Here is a 19,738-nt window from a genome sequence, read left to right as displayed (position 1 = left end):
ATCATAAACATTTCCTGGAATTTTTTAAACTGTAAATCATTGTATTTTCACAAAATCCCCCCCCCAAAATATTGCCTGTTGTGCTGTGTCGTGTAATATCCCCCCCCCCCCCCCCCAAAATATTGCCTGTTGTGCTGTGTCGTGTAATTTATTTACAGTCCCACGGACTAGGGGTGAAGCGTGCTAACTTAATTCTCCGTTAAACTAGTCTGACCAACTAAAAGTTAGCCAAGATTCAAATGATACAGTTCTATTTTTTTTTTTTTTACAGCTGATGTTTAATTATTCTGACCAGTCCCAGAGAAAACTAAATGAATAACTAGTATTTGTGTTGTATATTATATTCTTATAAAAAGACAAAAAATAACTGAATAAATACCAAACTATAACTAAATAATAATAATAAAAAATACCAGGGGTAAAATATAAAATAAGGAATAAGGGTACAATAAAGTATAAATTTGATGACAAAAAAAATTATTCACTATAAGTAGAAGTAAAAATCAAACAACTATACTGTAAGTCAAGTTTTTACAGCTTTTTTGTTTAATGAAATGAAATAGAACTAAATTAAGGTTTGTTTGCTTTGCACAAATGAACGTAACAACTTAAATCCAAATTCTTACATGGTACACTGGCGACCTCATGCGTATGCAACATGCGTAGACTTTTTAACATTAAAAACATCTGCCTGGTTGTTTTGCATAAAAATAATTTTATATTTGATAAATTGTATGCTAATATTGTACATTTTTCTAGCGTAACTGCTGCTAAAATTTCTCAGCGACATCATTTAACTGCACGCTAGCTTACTTTGTGACGTGATGCCAGATACATTTCTCATCGCTCTAAGGTGGACCAATCGGGGGTTGTTTTCAATTTAGTTTTAGAATTCATTTTTATTTTAATATTATAACTGTTGTATTTAAATTGTATATATTTGGTCCCTAAATCACATGATCTTACTTTAGATTTTATTGTGTGTACGTTTTATAAAATAAATAAAACATAAAAGAGTAAAAAAAAAATTTAACCGAACTCTCCGCTAGAGGGCAGAACTGTGTACCTCAAATGTCCCCATCATCGACAGATTTTATCCGAAGAAGAGAGAAACGTTTAGCCTTCGAAAGATATTTTCTCCTTTCTGTTTGATTTGTATTTACACCGTCAGTGTTTTTGCTCATAGAGGCATTTTCCGGTGAAAATGAATGATGATATATTGACCACTCTGAAAATACTGATCATTGGCGAAAGTGGAGTGGGCAAATCCAGGTATGAGACTTAAAGTTACAGATTCCAGCTGACAGAACAACAACAACAGCAGCAGCAGCACCACACACACACACAAACACACACACACTGCATGAGCTGCTTATTAAAACAGCTTGTTTTGGATTAAAAAAATACTGAGTATTTGTCAGCTTAGAATATTCAAGGATACATGTTTTCTCAAATACCAATACCACATCCAGTACACATTTGCAGATGTGTGCGACTCTCTCTATGCGTTGTAATGAACGTGTAATGCGTAACGCTAAGCTGCCTAACCATTTTTTAATTTCCTCTGTTTTCTTTCTTAGTCTTCTTCTGAGATTTACTGATGATACATTTGATGCAGAAATTGGTGCAACAATAGGTAAGTCCATGTAAACTGATATATGTTTATAAATATAGTACGTTAATGATGATAAAATGCCAAACACGCAAACAAAAACAGTGAAGGAAAGTTAAGTATTGAGGTAAAGTTGGTTTTATAAACCATTTCATTGTGGTGATGTCATTTGCCCATGAACATTTTCTGCTTGTTATCAAACTATTTCATAACTGTAACACGAGGCAATTTAATCATAACTTCATGTTAAAACAGCTATCATAACATTATTTATCAATATGTGGCTCTTTTTGGATTCTCAGAAGCTGTAGAAATTATAAAATGGTAAAAAAGGAAATAAGTTGGGACCATTGTTTTTGTTTATATCCCTCAAAATGGTCTATATTCGCACATTCTGATCCCCTAATAATATCATTTCTGAAAAGTATTATTTGCAAATTCTAAATAGTGAAATCAAATTAGCAGCCAACGACTATCAAATTACAACATTGTTGACTGTCAAATAAACTGTGCTAATGTTGTTTTTAAGTCATTCTTGCATGTGACTTCAGACTCAATATTCAAAGTACCATGGTAAATAATATAGGAAGCATGTCACAAGTTGTCACTGTATGAATGTGCGAATATAAAACCAACTTTGAGGTAAGGTTTTATATAGGAATGCACCGATACCTTTTTTTTAACGATCCGATCTCAATACCAAAATTCTGAGTATCGACTGATACAGATCCGATCCCGATACTGTGCCGTTATTATTATTATTATTATTTATTATATATATTTTTGAAATTAATGTAATACAGTTTCTATAGTTCTGGTGATAAACTCAAATAAATATCTTCTTTAGTAAAAATAACAGACCTAAAACCCTACTGTATATGACAGATGGCACAGTCTAAACATGATGCTTGCTATAAACTAAAAAAATTGTATTTAATATTTTTCTATAGCATATAAATTTTGGTGTACTAGTTTTTGGACTGTTATCATTAGTTATTTTGTTAGATAAGCTCCAGATTTGGCTTCAGTACCGACTAATCTAATGCATATGCACAAATATATTATTGTATAGCTTCCAGTTAAAAATATGAATTTAAAAGAGAGATTTGTGAGGGGTGTTCTTGTATATGCTGAGCACTTCATTATTTTGTCAAATTAAATTTGCCCTCACAATCTTTAATCAAACATCATAACCTTCTTGACCCCTCAATACAACTTTTCTTCACTTCTGGTTAGATGGAATGCTGTTTGGGAGGAGCTATCAGTGCGTGTCTTGTTTCTGTCCTGCATTTATCCATTCCTCAGCCAGTATTTTTTATTTTTTTTTGAACAAAACCTGAGATCTACCCTACAAAAACGTAAAATAAAATAAAACAGTAATACTGTAATAATAGGTACAAAATCATGGTTGAAACATATCTGATACAGTCTCTCTTGTATTTAATCAAAATTGTACAGTTTTCTTAATAACACCATTTATTTTGGCTGTGGTGTATTCTAAACTAATAATATCCAGTAGACAGAGCCTCCAGGATAGATCAGTCGGAGCAGATGGATCCAGCAATATATTTAGGATTTTTTTTTCATTCCTCGGTCTTTCTTCAATTAGTTAGCAACACCAATTTTCCAACAATCCTATCGGTTCCCAAAGGATGAAATCATGCACCTCCCTACATTTTTTTTTCTAATTTCAGGACAGTTTCAGGTGGATGTACATCAAGATTAAAGGAAAAAGGACAATCTTACCTTTCATTTCATTCACCTTTAATCGTCTTTAAACATTTGTACTGGAAAACAAGACACAAGTACTGATATAGAGTATTACTTTTTTGCAGAATGGTCAGAAGGTACGATATTAATTATTAATTAGTCTTTGCGTGGTACTAAATTACTCAAAGTAATCAATCTTCCATGATGACACCTGCAGAAAACCTGTTGACTTCTAGTTTGTTCTTGGTGTATGACGTAAAGATTATTTACAGATCACAGATTTGTTGTGTAAGCACGAGAATCTTGGCTTCCTGGTTGCTCGGTTAATGAAAATCTATGAAAACAAATATCTTCGGATTACCTTGAAGCTTAGATCAGTCACACATGCTGCTTTAGTTCTGGTTTTACTTGAAAATCAACATTGCATTCATCGCTCAAATTCTAGACCTAAATTTGAATTTATAAAAATCTAAAAGTGTATTTATCCATGTCAAACCTTGTTCGGAGGCTACATTAGCACTAATGCCTGTACAATAAAAATTAAAGCATGATCTACTGCTTCTTATATGTTGTGGAAATCCATCGGTTGTCAAAGCAGTGACACATTTAGGTTGATGTGTGTATGTGTGACCGCCGTTTTCGTTTCAAAACCCTCCAATCCAAACCAAACACATCCAGGTCTCCCTCTTCCTCTGGTAAATCTGTCAGTGCTGTGCTGAAATTCAGCAGTACTTCATGCCTCCAGATCTTTCATTCACAGAGTGCTGAGAGATTTATTCCCCCGTCGTCTTTACACATACTTTCATTTTTCTTTTATGAATGTAAATCACTTATGTTTGTAAGTGATGTGGCTTTGCTGAGTGATGAGACAGGTGGTTGAGTCGTCCTATTTTCTTTTTTATCTGTACGTATCAAACCCACAATTCCCCGTTCAGCTGTAAATTTTGGCAGTTTTAGCTTTAGTCACTCTGGGCTTGTTGCCTGACAAATATCTTGGTCCATCAAAAATTAAATCGATCTCACTATATATGTATGGTTTTACCATAATCCTCATAAAACTTCTGGACGGTAAATTTGAATTTTTACAAATATTTAATCTGCCCATCTAAATATGACAGTATTTATGATAAAATCTAATAAACTAAATAATTCTTTTTAAATAAAATAAAATAAAAAAACACAATATATATAATGTATATGTTTTATTTTAATTTATGTAATATTTTATGAATATAAAAATAAAAATAAATGGTAAAAACAAAGAAAAACGATAATATAAAGAAAGAAAAATGAGGAAGTTTAGTAGCAGTAGTAAACATATGATTTGTTTTCTATGAAGGTGTGGATTTCAAGGTGAAAACGCTGGCTGTGGATGGAAACCGAGCAAAACTAGCAATCTGGGTAAGAAAGCAAGTGTTTTATTTTCTCTGTCTTTTACATCTAGAGTTTAGAGCAGCGCTGATTTATGTTTTTTGAAGTAGAATAATTTCTCCACACTTTTTTTTCTTTTTTTTTGGATTATCTTTGCACTTTTTCCATTTTTAATGCTTTAACTTGCACTTTAGGAACATGCATTTTCACCATTTTTTTGTTCTAGTGATAACTTATGGACAAAAGCTCAACCAGAGGCCTGTTGCACTGAGCTGATTTGGGTTTTTACCAATTTTTGATTTATTTTATTTGTTTATTTGGCAGTGACAGTGTACATCAATTAGCATTGCTGCAGATTCACCAGAATTAGCCAAAAAGCTATTTTTCAACTGTTGTCCCTGGACAGATGTTAAAATTGTCACCCTAAAAAATCTACAAAAAGTATACAATGAATCAAGCCTTACTAAGAAGCACTAAAATGGACATAGTTATATTAAGAATAGATCTTAATAAATAAAATGTATATGAACTAAACCACCAACATTATGTAAAGGAGATAAGAGTTGTTAAACCACATTTAAACAACAAATCATTCATGTAAGTTTGACTTTAGTTTGAGCAAACTCAAGAAGGGAGGTTGGTTGTAATCGAGTTTCATCATCACTGTAACTTGTGCTGCTTGGCTAACTTGCTCTGTAACAGGAATTATTCTGGGAGAGAGATCGCAAACCAAAACAGGACCAATCAGTTGGGAGTAAAGTGAAGTTTATCTGATGTAATAAAGCCACTCTTAGTCCACTAACATCTCTTTTGCTTCACATTAAAGCCTTTTACAATGAATTAAAATGGTCTTTTGTTGCTAATAGTTTATTTATATGATTTATAATTATTTAGACTTTTATTATGTTTGAATATTATATATTAAAATAGGGCTGTGCCGATAAATAATGTAGCGAATCAAGATAAAATTTATGTTAATAACAATGATGTGCTCTGGACTTTTTTACTCTATATTGATCTAAGAGCCAATCACACAGCAGAAATGTGTAACAATGGAGAAAGTGTGTTGATATTAGAGATGTACCAAATTTTTGACCACTAAAAAGTTGTCGGCCGAAAATACATTATGCCATTTAATGGACCCTCTAATTTTTGTGGCTTCAGCCATTGTTGGGATACTCTTTTTAAATCTGAAACTGATATCTTCATTGTTCAATATGGAAAATAATTACTGAGATAGCATTTTTGCCATATGGCCCAGCCCTATATTTAAATAGTTTTGAATTGTACATTAACATTAATAATGGCTTAAAATAAAATAAATACATTTAATATAAATTAGCTTACTAGCTTTCAGGGGCGTAGCTGACATTTTAAAAGTGAGGGACAGCTGAATGTGATCCAAAAGTTTATGTTCATATAATTATTAATTACATGTTTCTAAATGGTCTGTCTGTAAAAGTGAATGGGACATATCCCCCATCCCCCGGTTGCTACGCCCCTGATAGCTTTTATGAAGCTTTTAAGCTGTTGGTGAACCTATAATATTAAAATCAGTTGATTGATTTAGATTTAAATATTATTATTCCTTTAAGTTTCCTTTTCAAGCTTTTGCTGCTTCAACAATGGTTATTACTTTCTTGCAAATGTGTTTCAATCCATCATATAAAAAATAATAATAATGATATCTCTTAATCTTTAATAGGGAAGTGAATTGCTCTTACTCTTACTTTTTTGAGAAATCTTTAAAACTGACCTTCGAATGTGTCGTGTGATTGGCTGTTTGCTGTACGTGTCACACTTCCAGCTGCATGTGGTCCAGAGTTATTCACAAACTCTGTTGTGAGTTGACAGAGAACGTTTATATCAAACATTGTGAAACCACTTAACCTGATCCTAACCAGGTTGGATTTGTTTGGTTTTGTCAACTCAAAACTTACTCTGAAACCTGGAGTTTGTTCAACTCATTTTGTGCAACAGGCCTCAGATGGTGACAATGCCTGTTTAAAGGTAAACAGGAACGGCTCATGTTGAAAAAAAAAATCTGTAAATGTTTTATTAAAATAATCTGTAGATCAAATGTAGTCCCTTAGCAGAATGTTTGTAAAAGTCTCTATAATATCAGAATATGAAACTAGAAATTGACAGTATAATAGAGATTAGGGTTAATTGACAATAATAATAATCTTGCAACTCTGTTCCATCTGATTTAGATATTTTTTATGTGCAAAATGAAATGTATAGTATATTTATGCATTATTAACTTTACTATCCAATCATCTCCAGGAAAATTACTCTATACGACAAATGTAACAACTATATAATGTCTAAATCACAGGTGTCAAGCTCAGTTCCTAGAGTGCCGGAGCTCTGCTTAGTTTAGTTCTAACCCTAATTAAACACACCTGATCAAACTAATTGAGTCCTTCAGTCTTGTTTGAAACCTGCAGGTAAGTGTGTTGAAGCAGGGTTGGAACTAAACTGTGCAGGGATACGGCTCTCCAGGATCTAAGTTTGACTGTTCACAGTGTTTCAGATATACACCACAAGATGGCAGTCTTTCCTAAGAGAAAGGCATCTTTTTTAAATCCATGTAATGATAATTCAAAACAACCATTGTTACTTCTTTTTAACACTAGTTCTCTTGAAGGCTGATTTGTTTTGTGTTTTGTCTTTACAGGATACAGCAGGTCAAGAACGTTTTCGAACTTTAACACCCAGTTACTACAGAGGAGCTCAAGGTGTCATTCTGGGTAATTGTTTACTGTTACAGTACTAAATAACATTTAAAAAGTTAATTCCAAATGTTATAATTAATCAAAAGTAGTACATTTCTGTTTACATTGTGTCTTGTAGTGTATGATGTCTCTAGGCGAGAGACATTTGCTAAGCTGGATAATTGGTTGAGTGAGCTGGAGACGTACTGTACAAGAAATGATCTTGTCAAGATGCTAGTGGGAAACAAAATCGATAAGGTGAGTTCCACTTATGTTACTACTCACTCTCATACATTTTCCTTTGCTCTTTAAAAATCCCTGCCTGTGTCCTGGTTTTAAAACCTGACATAGAGCAGCTTTCTGTTTGGCATTTATAATATACACAGCACTATATGTGTCTACAAAAAAAAAATCTTTATGGATAAGCAATGTAATTAATAATATGAATTAATAAGAACAACTCATGCCCCTTTTACCCCATATGGCTGCTAATGTACTTGACACTTTACTGCACTAATACTGCACTAGGACTGTGCTACTATTTAATTATACAGTTAAATCTTGTGTTCGGTCTTTTTGTTTATTGTTGATATCTTTGTTTATTTGTTCTATATTTCTTATGTCTGCTTGTGTCTAAGAGCTACCAAACAAGTTTTGTTGTACGATACTACAATGACAATAAAGTTCTAATTCTGATGTGTAATTGAAATCCATTTTCCTCTGTGCAGGATGATCGTGAGATTGAGCGAGAGGAGGGCCTGAAGTTCGCTAGAAAGCACTCCATGCTTTTCATAGGTAAGTCATCTGTAGGATGTACTTTGATGAATAACCTGAGCCCTCATTATTCACGAAACCGCAAGCTTTAAAAAGTCATACATCGCCCTTTTACTTTCCCATATTTCATTTCAAGATTCATTACTTTAACACATGGAAAAATCCGACTTTTGACGTCAGCTAGTTTATTCAACTGCTGTACTACACACATGCTGCTATTTTTAAACACTCGGGCTCATTCACTAAAAACAAAGATTATGTTATTTAATTGAGAGGATGGATTGTTTGTATGAGTTGTCGTTCATTTATTATGACAGCAAATTCAAGTCAGACTTCACAATGCTCTTGAGTTATTTCTCGTGTGATGGCAGCAGTGCTGTATATGCATTTGCGGGTGACGTCCTGCATTCTTCTGCGCTGTGGGTTTGGTTTGCAAGTCATGTGACGCGCCTCATGAGTGGGGATGTAAGCAGTAATCTGTTTGAATTAGCCGTGAAGCCCTCACACCAAATGACATCTGCAGATGGACAATATGGCTGGAGCCCGTGTGCTGGAGGCCAATGTTTTTTTTTCTTTCTCAAATGTAGTGTTTCCTATTCCTTTCTACTTTCTGCAGTTTTCTTTTTAAATTAAATGTGAACAGTTTATTGCTTCTTTGCACATAATTGACCATGCATTATTTCCATTATTGCAGCATTTACATAAACCTACACATAAGTTTAGGGTCACTAAGTTTGTTTTGAAAAATATATATATTTCTGTCAAGCAAGTATGTGTTAATTTTGACTATTAAAAATGTAACAAAATATCTATCCATCCATCCATTCATCCATCCATCTATCCATCCATTCCTCTCTCTTTCTCTCTCTCTCTCTCGTTTTCTGTTTTCATGGTTAGTGTTTTTTATTTTTTATTTTTATGGTGTAGTCTTTTTTTTAAACAGTTGTTCATTCTGGGCTGTAGATATTCACAAAAAAAGCGAGAACAATGTCAATTGTTCAATTTTACTTTGGGAAGAGCAAAGATGGCTGTGTATACGAGTAGACTAAACAAGATAGAAGGTCCCTAAGATTTTGATGCTGTTTGTATTTTTAAGAAAATGTTGGAAGCTCGTTTGAAAATAGATTTTAACTAGTACAGTTTAGTGAGTGATCTTAATTTTTTTCCAGTACAGTGCATCCGGAAAGTATTCATAGCGCTTCACTTTTTCCACATTTTTTTATGTTACAGCCTTATTCCAAAATGGATTAAATTCATTTATTTCCTCAAAATTCTACACGCAATACCCCATAATGACAATGTGATTTTTCAGGTTTTTTCATTTGAATAAATTTGCAACAATTTCAAAAAATCTTTAGCGCTATGAAGCGCAGTGAATACTTTCCAGATGCACTGTATATGGTGCTTTAAAGATGTGCTTTGTGTTGTTGTACAAAATAATTACATTTTCAACAATTTGTTGTTTTAGGATAGGATTTTTTTTTTTTGTGGATATTGGAAAGAAATTGGAAAAAAAATTGACATTGCAATATATTCATTCATTGTGATATAAATGCAATTTCAGCAGGTCACATGAATAACTTGTAAATAATTCATCGATTGTGATGATTCTGCAGGGCAGTGTATCTACGTAAAATATAATTCAAAAAATGACAAGCAAAGTTAAATACAACAAAGAAAATATGCAAATAAACAATGATTTATGATTTTCTGGCAGGCAGGTATTCAAAGGCAGAAATTAAATAATCACTGTGTTTTTAGGTCTTAAAAACATATGCAAATAATAATCTTTCATCCAAAGGTTAAAATATGATATTACTCCACTATGTTGTTAACTGTAGTATCAGGTCAACTATAATCCCTACTACATTGTAGATTCCTGCGATGTGATTATTGCAGACATTGCCGTATCAATGCTGAAACAATATATTGTGCAGCCTTTATTTCTTGCATTGTTATATGTAATTCCATAATTCTAATAAAGTATTTGGAACCCCCCCCCCCCCCAGTTCTGTTTAACATATTTGTAACATACTAGTTTTAATATGTATTTTCCATGCTGACAGTACATAATATTTGCTAGTTATTTTGTTAGATACTAGTATTCAGCTTAAAGTAAATAATCACTGTAAAGGCTTAACTATGTTAATTTGTTATGTAGGCAATTGCATTTCTTAGGAGAGTTAATAATATTGATACATTTACCTCCCTTATTATGAATAATGCTTATTTTGTTTGATCAATTTCCACAAAAAAAATAAAAAGTAAACAGCACAACTGTATCTTTATAAAACAGTTGCCTTCCTACAAATTAATACTTAATACTAACCTAATACTTAATGATATATTTTGTACATATTATTAATCATATGAAAAATATGTTTTTGTTAATAATATTATTTAATTATGAGGACAATTGTATTATGTCTTACAGGAAACAAACTATTTCAGTCTTTCTGATTCAATATCACAGACTTAATTGTCACCATTTTAATAGCAATTTTATGTTAGGTAATTCTGTACTACATCCTTTATTTTATGAATCTTTCTTTCTTTCCTTTCTTTCTTTCTTTCTTTCTTTCTTTCTTTCTTTCTTTCTTTCTTTCTTTCTTTCTTTCTTTCTTTCTTTCTTTCTTTCTTTCTTTCTTTCTTTTCTTGCATCACATAGTATTCTCCTGGTGTTACAGACCTCTTTAGTGCACACTAGAGTATGTACACTACCTGACAAATGTCTTGTCATCAATCCCAGTTGTAAGAGTAACAAATAATAACTTGACTTCTAGTTGATCAGTTGGAAAAGTGGCAGAGGGTAGTGACTGCATCCCAGTCATCACAAATACTGCAGAAGACATATTGAAACCCGCATGGACCCAATATTCTCATTGAAATCAGCCAAGTTTGGTGAAGGAGAAATCATGGTTTGGGGTTGCATTCAGTATGGGGTCATGCCAGAGATCTGCATAGAGGATGGCAAGACATCAAGACATTTGTGCTGCCCGTTACATTACAAACCACAGGAGAGGCCAAATTATTTAGCAGGATAGCACCCCTTCTCATACTTCAGCCTCCACGTCAAAGTTTCTGAAAGCAAAGAATGTGAAGTTGCTCTAGGATTGGCCAGCCCAGTCACCAAATATGAACATTATTGAGCATGTCTGGGGTAAGATGAAGAATAAGGCAATGAAGATGAATCCAAATAATCTTGATGAACTCTGGGAGTCCTGCAAGGAAGCTTTCTTTTCCATTGACTTTATTATTAAGTTATTTGAGTCATTGCAGAGATGTATGGATGCAGTCCTCCGAGCTCATGGGAGTCATACACAATATTAATTCTTTTCCCACTGCACCATGACTTTATATTCTTTACTGTACATTATTTATGTTAAGTGACAAGACTTTTGTCTAAGCAAAATCAAGACATGATCATATTTTATTTTAGTAAAATAAATGTAATCTTTTATATTAGCCACTTCTTATACCAAATGATCAACTAGAAGTCAAGTTATTATCTGTTGTTCCTAAAACTTGGATTGGCGACAAGACTTCAGTCAGGTAGTATACACTCATGCCTCTTCCTCTCTCTATTTCACCCAGAGTCCAGTGCTAAAACAAGGGATGGTGTCCAGTGTGCCTTTGAGGAGCTGGTGGAGAAAATTCTGCAGACTCCAGGCTTGTGGGAAAGCATGCATAAGTCAAGAGGAGTTGCCCTGTCTGAACTCTCTGAAAGTAGTCAAGGAGGCTGCGGGGCGTACTGCTCACTTCTCTAACACGCACAGTACTGTTTAAAAAGTGCAGGTTAGATTAGTTCACCCATACACAGGACACATACACCTTTTTGGTCTATGTATCCCTGCGAGCACACAAGCAAAACTGTCATAAGTATTAATCATTTAACAGAGCTGACAAAAACAAAGAAGATCGCTGGAAATAGATAAGCTTTTTTTGTGTTGAAGTTCATTTGACGATTTTTATCGAAGGCATGCTGATCATTTGTATTCAGGAGGGGGATAAAAACAACAAAAAAAAAACACTTGATTACTCCATAATACCTCAGATCAGTTTGCTTCTCGGTTTGTATATTGCTCGTAATGTTTTACTTTGTTTTGTCCCAGTGCCTGTGTTTCTTATTTAGGGAGAGGTAAACACTCATCAGTCTAACTCGACCTTTCAAACTGCTGGAATGAGCCCTCAGTAGAACACAGATTTCCATCAACATGCCCTCTCTTGATGTCTGCAACGTGCGGAACTCCGTTCTTTCTTTATCTGTCCATCTTTGGATCCCATTTTTTCCCTACTGTCAGTCACTTGTTAACTTTCTTTTCTCCCTCTCTCTCGCTACATGTATCTGTCTTCAATTCACTTCCACCATTCCCTCTGTTTCTCCACTGAATAATAGAGTTAGCAAGCCTTTGGATCTGTGTTTTACTGCTTTTATTGACTTGGGTCGCCCACTTCAAAACATGTTTTTGAAGGGTTTATAAATCAAACATATTGGCGCAATGAATCTCTCTTTTGTACATATAAACAGAGGGTAAAAATGACTAAAAATAGAACTTGCCTTCAGACTTATGGACAGTTTAACATGTCTGTCCATCTTAGAGAAGGAAAAAAAAAAGATCAGGGTGTGAGTCATTAGGGTGTGACTATATAGATGGTTTTTACGCACAGACAAATGAAACAAAAGAACACATTTAGGAATAATAAATGTTCATCCCAAAAATGCACGGCACTTAATGGCTATGCCAAATGAATATTTCCATTCTCCTGGTTTAATCTAGACTATTTGATCTGGACTATTTAGTCTGTTCTGTTTGCTTTAGAGAAACATCCAGGGGGTCCCAGATGTCGAGTCTTGTATTCATTGCTTAAAAACTGGGTGGTAAAGTCCTTTCGAGAGCCAACCTCAGTTACTGCAGTTTTAGAAAGTGTGTGGCACATGTGGAAGGAAACGCAGGGTTTGTATGTACACCCACAGAAAAGTTCTGATATCTGATGTTTTGATATTTGGAGATTATTAGAAGATGATTTATGTATTGGGTGGTTTCAAGTTGCATGCAAAATGTCTTATGTGCATTTTTACGGCAGATATATAGTATCTAATTGTATATTTTTTTTCACTATTCATCATATAATCCTATATGAGAGTTAATCGCCATTGATTGAAGGACTTTTGGTTTAGGTTCTTCTCTGTTTTATGGATATTCATGTCCAAACCTTATGAGTATAATACACAAGAATGAGTTTACGCAGTATTGCCTACTATTATTGCACAGTAATTTCTCTATGTAAATATTTGCTTATGATGGTCATAAATACATTGTAATGTTGATGTGTGAGTCTCTGCACTATAATGAAATGACAATATTTTGTCTTTGAATACCTTCTCTCTCTCTCTCTTTTTCACTTTCTCTCATATTTTTTCCACCAGTGAGTTCTTGTTAAATATGACCCACCACAGGAATGTATCTCCAGGCCTTTGCGATTTCGCCATTTCCCGTTACATTTCTGCGTGAATGCTGTAGTGACTGAAGTGTTTGCTTATTCGTGTGTTCGGTCGGCATCTTCATATGGTTTCCATGATTGTTTGATGTGATGAATCCAAATTATTGCATTTGGATGGACAGGCAGGTTGGGTAACCATAGAGATTGCAGGTTTTTCTGCCATTTGACCAGGAGGTGTGTAATTCCTAGTTGACAAATGAATGTCTAGCTCAAAGATCTTCTTGGATTCAAAATTATTTGAAGAAAGTATGTGTCTATCATACATCAGCTCTGCTTTGCGGTGTCTGTACTCTATTGTCCTTATGTGACTGCTAGACCTGTAATTCAGTATGTTGAATTTCCCCTCTAAATGCTCCCACCTGCCAGTTTCACCTTTCTCTTGGATCAGGAACAGATATTCCAGGCGCAATTTAGTAATTGCATAATATAAAACTGAGGCCTAATTACTGGTTAGGGTTAGTTAAAAATCTTGGTTTGGAGCAGTTTCCTAAGTATCGATGTCCTATTTTCAACATTTGCGGGCGACCAATCTTTAGGTCTTTTCAGGTTAATTGCGTATATCAACGTTTTTGGATTCTAGGGCACATCTTTGATGAGTTTTTTAACATCTCATTACTTTTAGGGAGAAGTTAGTTATAATGTGTTTAATTGTAAAAATCTTGTACTTGATGTTTTGGCAACAGGGATTTAATTTATTATTCATTATCTGTTTTGCCTTATTTCACATACTTGGTGATTTTATAAGTGTTATGATTTATGGTGTCAGGATACAATTTGCATGGGCTTATTAAATTTGGCCAGTATTGGGAAGATTGGAAAAAAGTTCCCTGGTCCAAGGTTATTTTAGCAAACTAAGACTGATAATATTAGTCAAAAAACATTTTCGTTAACTGAAATAAATCACAATAAATGAAAAACTAAAACTGAACAAAACTAACAACTGAAAAAACTGAAATAAAATAGTAATTAGCAAACGAATGTAATCCTTTCATGTTGCCTAAGCACTCAATTAGTGGCTGAAAATCTGACCTGTGACTGTTTAGAGAAATAACAGAAGATGCTTTACAGCAAAACACATCAGTCAAGCTGATGATAATATACAAAAGCATCTTTTCTATATAAACATTAAACGTGTGTTTTAACTTTTCTTCATTTGCTAAAAAATTAACTACATATACAGTATGATCTTTAACATGAAGAAGATTGAATTCCTCAGAGTTTTTACTTTTTATTTGGACATTGGACATTTATTGACAAACAGTAGTGGCCACCCTTTTTTAGGGTGCTTTCACACTTGGTCCGAGTGCCTGGTCCAACCCAAGTTCGATTGTCCCCCCTCGACTGGTTTGTGTCTTTTTTCCTTCTGAACCCAGGTACGCTTGATGGTCATGAAAGCAATGCACCACAATGGAGTCTTGCGCATATCACATTCTTTCTGCTTTTACTGAATCTTTTGATTTTGTTACTAAAACCAAAAATACAGAGAGCCGCTTGTGTCAACCTGCCGCAAAATAAATATTAAAATCTGTTTAGAACATCTTGCGATGTCGACAGAAGTCGTTTTTTGGTGGAGACAAGCAGACATTCTCACAGTACAGTTGGCGCTTCACTACTGTTATTTTGTGCAATTGCGTTCACATCAAAAGTGAACCGTACCCCAGACTAACTCTTTCAGGCGGACTCGTGTATGGTGCACTACCTAGTTTAGAAGACAGCGTTTACACTAGCTAAACGTACCGTACTCTGAAGACAAATGAACCCGTGTTTGGACCAAAAGTGCTAGTGTGAAAGCACCATTAAAGTAAACTTCAAGTTCAGCTGATTTCCCAGGTACAGAGGGTAGAAAGTGGAGAACACTTTATAGGAAACATATCGATCTGAATACAATTCTTTCTTGGAGCTTTTTTTCCTAATGAGCTGGTTATCTAAATCATGTGTTAAACAAGAGAGAGATGCAAAATAAGCAGAGCGGAAGGTCACAAGAAATATGACTGAGAACCGCTGCTCTAGAAGATTCTGTGATTTCTGATTTCCAGACTGTCCACTCTTTACGCTATACTGAGCTCTTATATCTGTACGTTTCTGCATAGGCCATCAGCACGTGTCTCATTAACCACAGTCTTTTATGCTTATATTCCCCTTCTCTTTCGTGCATGGCTCAGTGCTCAGACGAGCTCTCCGTGGGCTCATCACACTGTCCTGCATGAGATCATTATGAGGCTGCATTGGTGGTTTCATAAGGTGTCAAGTTCCCCAAACATCACAGCATTTGGCCTGCTCACATGCCCTGCTCTCATTATCAGTCTGATTGATTCGCCTTGTTGGCCAGGGGAGCCGAGCCAAAACAGTTGTAGGTCGCAGGATGGCTTGAAGAAAGTGCATGAGGGGTCAGAGTTTAGGGATTGCTGTGGAATCTCTATTTCTCTACTGAGACACATTTAGCACATTGTGCTGTGTATAAACCAGAGGAACGTTTTCATTAGAGTTATACGGTAACTGCGTCTTAATGTGGGGTAAAATGCTGGGTGTCTTTGTACCCCGGATCTTCTAGTAATTGATGGCATATTTGGCCAGTTTTGAACCCTCAGTTAAGCATGACATTGGTCTGTAAAGCAATTCGCTTGGCCGCAGTCCATTTCCAAATCCTTCTTAACACAGACTAAGACTCTATCTGGAGCTGAAAGACTGTTTATGTTAAGTATCAAGTTGATTAGGAATGTCTCTGGTAATATGTGTATATTTTTTGTAATAATCTTATAAAATTGTCATAATCAGTTGACTCCAAGTAATTCAAACACGTGAACGGTCAGAATAAACACAGACTATTCTTTCTAGATTATTAGCTCCTCTGACTATTTGGCTTTGCAACATGGAATTCAAATTGGTCACAGCAAAGCACATTAATACCAACCTACTCACACTCATGACATGCGTGTCCAACTTATTTAACTTATTTATCGCTTATTCATTGTTCTTTTAAGAGGTTTTGATTGATACTTTTAGAACGACTATATATTGAATTTTTAATAAATAAAATCACATATAATTAAAGATTCATATTTGTACAATATATACACTTAAAGGGGATAATTCACCCAAAAATGAAAATTGAAAGCCACGGAAGAAAATCATAAAGGTTTTAAATCACATGTGGAAGAATAAATGAGGTAAGTTTAGTCTTTTTGTGAACTATCCCTTTAAAGAGTGCATCGTAGGACATTAAAGTGACGTTTTAGTGTCATAGTTTTAGTGTCATACCAAAATTGCAAATGTAGAGCATTTGCAAACATACAGCCTCTACACTTAACCTTTCATGTCAAGTTACAAATTTGTAAGACCATTACACTTGCAATATTTTGCTCTTAGGGTTTAACAGTAAATAACTGATACTTGACTTTATCCTAGCTGTGGAGAAGAATCTATACTAAGTTTTGTCTCTCCTGAAACACAAATATTTCCTGCATATTGCAAAAACACCTTTTAGTTTTATTCTTTGTTTTTCCCGACGTATCTTGGCACGTATTTGAATATCAGCTTGCACTTCTGTCAGAATATCTTTTCTCATATAATGCCTCAAACATGGTCTCATACCTGTTCATCATTCATTGGTTCAGCCCAGCTGCTCTAGTTAGACATGTCCCAAATACTTGCTATAAGCAATGTTTCAAAATTGAAGGAAAGTCTTTGTGGTGGGGGAAAGAATCAGGACTGTGGCTTCTGCCTAAAACACAATCAATCAATCAATCAATCAATCAATCAATCAATCAATCAATCAATCAATATGTCTGTCTGTCTCTTTGTCTCTCTGTCTGTCTGTCTGTCCGTCTGTCTGTCTGTCTGTCTGTCTGTCTGTCTGTCTATCTATATCAGTGTTTCCCAACCCTGTTCCTGAAGGCACACCAACAGTACACATTTTCAACCTCTCCCTAATCAAACACACCTGAATCAACTCAGCAGAACATTAGAAAAGACCCCAAAACCTCATTTAATGCCAAATTATTTGGCAGTTTGGTGGTCAGTTGGATTACTTATAGTTATTTTTTAAGTGAAGTTCATTTATAAACTAATTTTGAGAGGATTATGAGCTCATGATTTACCAAAGCTGCTCCTGCATTAGCTATTATATCATTTACCGATCAGACAAATCCAAACACACGTAAATAACCAGATTTCCTTACCTTAGTCATATTCACCTTGAAGAATCTCCCCATCCACCCCTACTCTTCCCCCTCTTTCCTAGATGAATCCAGGACAGGGCGGCATGGTGACTCAGTGGTTAGCACTGTTGCCTCACAACAACAAGGTCCCTGGTTTCAGTACCAGCTTGACTAGTTTGCATATTCCCCCCGTGCTCGCATTGATTTCCCCCGGGTACTCCGGTTTCCTCCCACAGTCCAAAGACATGCAGTATAAGTGAATTGAGGAAACCAAATTGGCACAATATATAAGTGTTTTAGTACTGATCATTCACAGCGTAACCATGTGCTGGTATAGCTGGCAGTTTGTTCCGCCATGGCGACCCCTGATGGTCAAAGAATAGGCCGAGTGAACAAATTTGGAGGAGCTCCTGAGACCTACCTGGGCGCAAACTCTCCTCTTTCCCGATGAAACTGGTGGGAACCCCAGGCTCAAGGATCTTCTGAGCTCAGGGCTCTCTCCCGGGACAGCATGCCAAACATGCTTTATTATCAATCATCAGCTAAGTGTGAACTCTTGAATTAGTATATAAGAATGTCACAAGAAGTGTATGCTCCAGACTGATGTGAACATGCTCAGGGCTCTGCATTGTTGACTTTTATGAATCACCAAGGACCATGCTTTATGCTCAAAATCTTCTTTAAAGTGGCACTGAAATACATCTGGTCTAAGGGTGAGTAACAGACTATTTACTTTTTATTTTTGGATGAACTATCCCTTTAAGCCACAACATGATTTTAAATGAGCAAGAACATTCTGCTAGTTATTTTTAAACTGGCATGTACTGTATGAAGAAGCTCACTGTCTGGTCCCCGATCCCAGTCTTCAAAACAAACTTTTGAATTCCAGTTTTCAGCTCTGGACAGTTGACATCCTGGCTGTAAAACCCGCTGCACGCAATTTAGATTTGGCTGGACTGCCCACGCTCTCAAGATTCATTAGGTTCCAGTGTCTATATTTGACAGAGCGCTGACATCCAGAAACCCAATTCTGCTTTCTTCTCTTTCCTCACCTTTTGTTTTCCAGACACTGAATGGGCAGCAGTGCTTTCCTCATCAATAAAAAAGAAATTAATAATGCTGTCTAAATTCCATAATACAACGTCTGCCGCATGAATTCTGACGTGACCATGACCATCATGTATTGATTTAGTGGTGATGGAAAATAAAAGACCCTACATAGAAATGAAAAGAAAGAGTCCTTTGCTCTCAATGTCAGTTTTTAGCACAAAGCTAAGTGGGCACATGGGAGGCCAACGTATGAATTAGTGGCTTCATTCATCTTTTGCAGATCTGCGGCTTTTAGTGTGCTCCCATATGACATCCCGTTGGCCCCGATCTGCTCAGAGGGATTCCTGTAGGATTCTGTCATTCACTCCACACATACATGCACACATAAAGACTACCAGATTGACTACTACAGTATAGAAGGCTGTAGCCACAAGCTTCTATAATAAACTAATCACATTGTATCAACACACAGAGGGTGTAAGCTTTCCTCAAGCACAAGCGGCAGTGCCATGGAAAAACCGCATGTTTCAGCAAGACAGTCCCTTTTCTGTGTTCCTGGGGAATGAAAGGAAAGCGGATGAAAACAGTCTGGTGGTCCTATGGGTCATATGATTGGCACACGCGGTAACGGACTCTTTATTTTGTGTAAATAATCTTCCCTCGTGAAATAATTGTAGTATTTATTTCTTTTTGACTGTCTGATCTGGTGCACTTGGACACGCCGTTGAGTTGAATGCACAAAACTGCTTGAAATGTCCTAGATGGATGTTCCAAAAGCTGGAATACAATGTGGAACCCATCATTTTGTGTATTACTAGTTGGCTTAAAAGCAGCTGTAAATCACT

The 19,738-nt window shown here is 35.4% G+C and overlaps 1 protein-coding gene across 1 annotated transcript; it reads left to right on the top strand.

Moving 5' to 3' along the window:
- Window positions 1-1,087: 1,087 nt before the first annotated feature.
- On the top strand, window positions 1,088-13,513 carry rab18a (RAB18A, member RAS oncogene family). The gene is made up of 7 exons (XM_056469919.1): window positions 1,088-1,272; window positions 1,581-1,636; window positions 4,662-4,723; window positions 7,374-7,446; window positions 7,550-7,668; window positions 8,139-8,205; window positions 11,779-13,513. Exons 1-7 carry the CDS (start codon window positions 1,205-1,207, stop codon window positions 11,949-11,951), a joined length of 618 nt encoding a protein of 205 aa, XP_056325894.1. The 5' UTR covers window positions 1,088-1,204; the 3' UTR covers window positions 11,952-13,513.
- Window positions 13,514-19,738: the final 6,225 nt, after the last annotated feature.

The sequence above is a fragment of the Danio aesculapii genome, chromosome 12, assembly GCF_903798145.1.
Source record: "Danio aesculapii chromosome 12, fDanAes4.1, whole genome shotgun sequence".
In the NCBI taxonomy this organism is placed as follows: Eukaryota; Metazoa; Chordata; class Actinopteri; order Cypriniformes; family Danionidae; genus Danio; species Danio aesculapii.
Note: the sequence above shows the minus strand (reverse complement) of the source record. Positions and strands in the feature narration are given on the sequence as shown.